At 39.2% G+C, this 6,000-nt stretch overlaps 1 protein-coding gene and 1 long non-coding RNA gene across 4 annotated transcripts in view; one reads left to right on the forward strand and one right to left on the reverse strand.

Moving 5' to 3' along the window:
* Positions 1-6,000, forward strand: part of sfmbt2 (Scm like with four mbt domains 2) — a 217,983-nt gene that overhangs the window by 162,366 nt on the left and 49,617 nt on the right. For all 3 annotated transcript variants that reach the window (XM_043714122.1, XM_043714123.1, XM_043714124.1), the window contains 2 exons: positions 2,611-2,724; positions 4,729-4,771. In XM_043714122.1, coding sequence (XP_043570057.1) covers positions 2,611-2,724; positions 4,729-4,771 — 157 coding nt within the window. The remainder of the gene's footprint in view (positions 1-2,610; positions 2,725-4,728; positions 4,772-6,000) is intronic.
* Positions 1-6,000, reverse strand: part of LOC122561853 — a 54,769-nt gene that overhangs the window by 5,967 nt on the left and 42,802 nt on the right. The window lies entirely within an intron of this gene.

Below are 6,000 nucleotides of genomic sequence, written 5' to 3' on the forward strand. Positions count from 1 at the left end.
TCTTGTTCAAGAAGGGATCAAGTCATAAGATGGAAAATTATAGGTCAATCAGCCTAACCTCGGTTGTTGGTAAAATTCTAGAATCCATCATTAAGAATGAGGTTTCTAAATTCTTGGAAGTGCGGGGTTGGATTAGAAGAAGTCAGCATAGATTTAGTCAGGGGAGGTCGTGCCTGACAAACCTGTTAGAATTCTTTGAAGAGGTAACAAGTAGGTTAGACCAGGAAAACCCAGTGGATGTTCTCTATCTTGACTTCCAAAAGGCCTTTGATAAGGTGCATCACGGGAGGCTGCTGAGTAAGGTGAGGGCACATGGTGTTTGAGATGAGCTACTGGCATGAATTGAGAATTGACTGTCTGACAAAAGGCAGAGTTGGGATAAAAGGTTGTTTTTCAGAATGGCAGCCAGTGACAAGTAGTATCCCGCAGGGTTCAGTGTTGGGGCCATAGCTGTTCACTTTATAAATGATCTGGATGAAGGGACTGAGGGCATACTGGTGAAGTTTGCCAATGATATGAAGTTAGGTGGACAGGCAAATAGTACTAAGATTTAGACAGTTTAGGAGAGTGGTCCAGGAAATGGCTGATGAAATTCAACATGAACAAATGCGAGGTCTTGCACTTTGGAAAAAAGAATACAGACATGGACTATTTTTTTAAACAGTGAGAAAATTCATAAAGCCAAAGTATAAAGGAATCCTAAACCAAGATTCTCTCAAGGTTAACTTGCAGGTTGAGTCCGTGACTAAGAAAGCAAATGTAATGTTGTCATTTATCTCATGAGGGTTAGAATAGAAAAGCAGTGATGTGCTTCTCAGACTTTATAAAGCTCTAGTTAGGCCCCATTTAGAATACTGTGTCTAATTTTGGGTCCCACACCTCAGGAAGGACATACTTGCACTGGGGTGTGTCCAGCGGAGATTCACACGATGATCCCTGGAATGGTAGGCCTAACATACGATGAACGGCTGAGGATTGTGGGATTGTATTCATTAGAGTTTAGAAGGTTGAGGGGAGATCTAATAGAAATTTATAAGATAATGCATAGCTTAGAAAGGATGGACGCTGGGAAGTTGTTTCCGTTAGGCAAGGAGACTAGGACCCGTGGGCACAGCCTTAGAATTAGAAGGGGTCAATTTAGAATGGAAATGAGGAGACCCTTCTTCAGCCTGAGAGTGGTGGGTCTGTGGAGTTCATTGCCATGGAGCCCAGTGGAGGCCAGGACTTTGGGTGTTTTCAAGGCAGAGATTGATAAATTCTTGATTTCGCAAGGAATTAAGGGCTACGGGGAGAGTATGGGTAAGTAGAGTTGAGATGCCCATCAGCCATGATTAAATGGCGGAGTGGACTCAATGGGCTGAATGGCCTTACTTCTACTCCTATGTCTTACGGTCTAAGTTGACTTTGGCAACTCTCCATGGCTCTGTTTGTCTTAAGTAAGACAATAGAACATAGGTTGCAGTAACAGCCTAGCTCTTTGCGCATGATCCAAAAGTACTCAAGGTCTTCATGGTAAGTTATGAATGTTTGTGGATCTCCAAGCATGTAGTTCAGAGTTGCAAAATGAAGCAGCTACTGTGAAACAGATGCAGTTCTTACCAGGACAGGTACAGGGACATTTAGATGTTGTTGCAACCTCCATCAAAGAATGGAATGGATGTGAATTTTATTCAAGGGTAGAAAAGAGGGTGCTGCATTTCAGCAAAACAGAATTGCACAGTTCTTGTAATTTTCTTTTTATTTTCTTCAAGCTCCTATTTCTTTCCTTCTACGTTGTTATTTATTCAGGGATGTGCATTTTAGCGAACCAAGCAATGTGCTCAACTGGAATTTCCAAATTTACAAAATTGAATGAAATTGAATTTATTTTAATTTATTTATTAGTTTGTGTTAAATTGATTGTAAATATATATGTTTGAAAGAAACACCTTTAACAAGCTGGTCAGAATGTGGAATTCTCTGCCATTATCTGTTCTTGAAGCAAAGTTCACAAATTCTTGTTAAAATTGAACATTAAAATCATTTAAGAAGGAGAATTTGAAAAGTATGAAAAAATCAGTAGGGCTGTGCGATTGTTCTCCGATAAAATTGCAATATAGTACTAAAAGTCCAATTAACCTGTTTCTATGCAGTAGGCTTCTGTAATGTTCTAGTTCCAAAGCACGCTGGAACAAGCATAATCAAAAAGTACAAAGGAAATAACTTGTTGCATTTTCTCCAGATCAAGCATAAATCAGAAGAGAAAATAATGAAAGATTTTGGACTGGCGTTTTTCATTCGTCCTTTTGATTTTATGCTTTGTCACTGGAGATGCCTGAAAATATCAAGTTCTTTTTGAAGAGGGACTGTTGCAAGTCAGCCGATAAAGTATCAGTTGATAACAAATGCTTCCCATCATCTGATTTACTTAAATGTAACTGGGTTTTCACTTAGTGTTTCTAACATTTTTCAAGGCATAGTCAGACTCTTAATTAGTGAATGTCAAAAGCAAAAAAAAACTGCTAATGTTTTATAGAATGAAATAAAGTTTTTAATCAGAGGACAATATAACAGCAGGTAGTTTTTTTTTTTAAGCAGCTATATTTTTAATGTAAATCCACTTTATTCTAGACTGTAAGAGATCTGTCCCCGAATACATTGTTGATGTCGACTCAATGGATATTTTTCCAGTCGGTTGGTGTGAAGCAAATGGGTACCCTTTGACCCCGCCATATCGTGCAGTCTGTAAGTACTATCAAGAAAATACATACTGTTAAGGTAACATCAAATTCATAAGAACTTAACTTGTCAGTCTTTTAGACACTCTTCATCCTTTTTTTTCATTTTGTGTAAATATTGATGCAAAGTTGATTAGGTTAGATTCTCTACAGTATGGAAACAGGCCCTTCGGCCCAACAAGTCCACACCGACTCTCCGAAAAATAACCCATCCAGATCCATTTCCCCTACTCTATATTTACCCTTGAGTAATGCACCTAACACTATAGGCAATTTAGTATGGCCAGTTCACCTGACCTGCACATCTTTGGATTGTGGGAGGAAACCAGAGCACATGGAGGAAACCCACACAGACACGGAGAGAATGTGCAAACTCCACAGAGTCACCTGAGGCGGGAATCGAACCCAGGTCCCTGGTGCTGTGAGGCAGCAGTGCTAACCACTGAGCCACCGTGCCGCCCTAAACTGGATAAACCCTAACCAGATGAATTTCATTCAGGATACCTCGTGATTTAAATTTAATAATTAAAAGATTGTCAGAAGAGGGCCGACTGAGGACAACCAGTTCCCTTCCTGCCCCAGCAATACCTGCAGCGGGATCCATGAGAATCCTGGGTCTTGTAATACCAGTAACAGCTGCCCACTTCCCTGTGGCACTGCCAGGTGGTCAAGAACTGACAGCTGCTGGTTGGGTGCTGTTCCTCTTTTGGGGTTCTTGATTTGGTGTGCCTTTTGGAAAAGAATTAAGATGATGCTCTTGCTGGCTTTCCAGCTGAAAGATGAGACCCATCTCACCTCCTTTTAAATACTGCCCAGACGGACAAAACAAGTGACCGCAGTGTGTTAATTTGCAAAGACTGCAATTAGTAGTTATGCTTTAATTCATTTTAAGTTAGGTGCATAGCCAATTTTTGGAGAAGAAAATATTTTTTTTTCAGGGTCTCTAAATATAGGCCATTAAACAAAGTTCTTGTTTCACATAGAGGAGTTAATTCTGGAAATGCTTTCAACTTCCAAGACCTGCATAAGAATAAGAATAATTCTAGATTTTTCTACTTGGAGCATGTAATACATTATACAATGGAGAAAGACCAAAAGAGTCACAGATAAAAATGAATTTTGTTGTGTGATGGGGATAAAATAACCTAGTCTTTGCAATGACAAAGATATTAAATTAAAAACTTATGTCAACAGCTTCTTGCTTAGAGTTATTTAGCCTGAAAAGAGAAATGCCCGTGAAGTCTGTGATAAAGTAATTGATTTTGTGAAGAAGTTGAAAAACAGTGTCTGGATTTTCATTATTGAGGCAGGTAGTACGAGTCAAGAGTTTGGTACTCTATGTTCCTGCATTAGGTGAAAAGGCTAACTAGGATCTTCATTGCAACGATGCCCAGTCAACTCCAGATGATGTTCTGAGGCAGCCATGGGACTTCCTGTAAACCAGTTCACAGTATTGTAAGTGGAGTCTAAATAGTGCCAGAATTAAAACCCGCCTCATGTTTCTAATAGGCTCCTAATTGTACTTGGTGAAATCCAGGCCTATTACTTTAAACTTTCTGATATTTAATCTAACGATATTACAGCTCTTCCAGGTCTGGATATTTGGCAACAATCTGACAACACAGGGACAGTGAGGGTGAATAAAATTGGTCAAATAATAGACCTCGATATTGTCATTGTCTAATGTCAGGAAGCATCCTTATATAGACTGATGATGATATTTGTATGATTCTTTTTGTTGTGAGAATGGAATATCTATCATATGGATGTTAAAGTCCATGGCAGGAAAACAGTATAGATGGGGTATGAATGGAACTGCTCTTCATTACTATCCATGTAACCCTATTCTTGAAGATCCGTTTCATCCACATGAACTTTCAAAGCAAAACTGTCCTTTTCCTTTTCTCCAGAAGTAGATCACTTGTTTTGTGTGTGGGTTGTGTAAAACATATTGCAACTCAATGAATTGAGTCTATATACGGTGGATGATCTTCTTTCTATTAATTGACAGGTCCAAAGCAGAAGAAAATTGCAATAGTCCAACCAGAAAAACAGTAAGTTAAGAATTGAATTGTAATCAAGTGGACTTTAATATCTTTGTTGCCCTAATTAGAAGTCTGTTGCTGTACAAAGCTTCACTGTCAACTGTATCATGTTTGTAATTGGTGATTTCGACCGGAGATTGAAATTGCTGCTTTATTTAAATGTCTGATTGCTTTGTAGTGTTTTTTTTTTAATAATCATTGACTAATTGGAACAGTACCAGCTACACTAATGTGTAATCTAATTTATTTCAAAATAATAAGTTTTAAACATTGCCATACGTTCTCAAAAATCTCTTGTACTGTCTGAAAAATAATTATTTCAGGTTATATGTTTTGCTGCAATGCTTTTTCTAAAAGGCAAATTCTCATTATCAGTTCTGTTAATACATTGGCCAAGATTTTCCTTTTTTTTGACTGTGTGAGGTTGGTGTGCTGGGTGTCAACCATCTTGCCACACTGACACCAAGAAAGCTTGCTGTAACGAGTGCTAATCAATATGATAGGATCTGACTAGTGAACAATGGAGAGTTTCTTAACCTAACACTGGCCTTGACAGTGACATCTCAGCTCACCAAAAAAGTTGGCAGCTTTTGGGTCCTGAGGATAATTGATCGATATCTTTTCTTCACCGGATCCCAAAACAGGAAGCTTGGTCTTTTTCCTTGTATTCTCGCAGGGTAGGGGTTATGGAAAGAGGTGGGACAAGGTGTAGCCACCCTATAATCCCCCACTTGTACCATCAGTTGCCTATAGAATGGGGAAAATGGAGCCCCCCCACCTCCAACAAAGGGGGGCAGTTACCAGTACTTATTTTCCAGGCATTCTTAGATTCTGGAAAAGTCCCAGAAGGTTGGAAAACTGCCAACATAAGATCTTATTTAAAAGTGGAAGGAGTCACAAACAGGTAGTTATAGATTAGTTAGCTAATCATCTACTATTGAGAAAATGTTAGAGTCAATTATTATGGATATAATGAACATTTACAAACGCAAAATATGATCAAGCAGAGTCAGACATGAAGAGGAAATCCATAGAGTCATAGAGATGTACAGCATGGAAACAGACCCTTCGGTCCAACCCGTCCATGTCGACCAGATATCCCAACCCAATCTAGTCCCACCTGCCAGCACCCGGCCCATATCCCTCCAAACACTTCCTATTCATATACCCATCCAAATGCCTCTTAAATGTTACAATTGTACCAGCCTCCACCACATCCTCTGGCAGCTCATTCCATA

Source organism: Chiloscyllium plagiosum, chromosome 23 (assembly GCF_004010195.1).
Source record: "Chiloscyllium plagiosum isolate BGI_BamShark_2017 chromosome 23, ASM401019v2, whole genome shotgun sequence".
NCBI lineage: Eukaryota > Metazoa > Chordata > Chondrichthyes > Orectolobiformes > Hemiscylliidae > Chiloscyllium > Chiloscyllium plagiosum.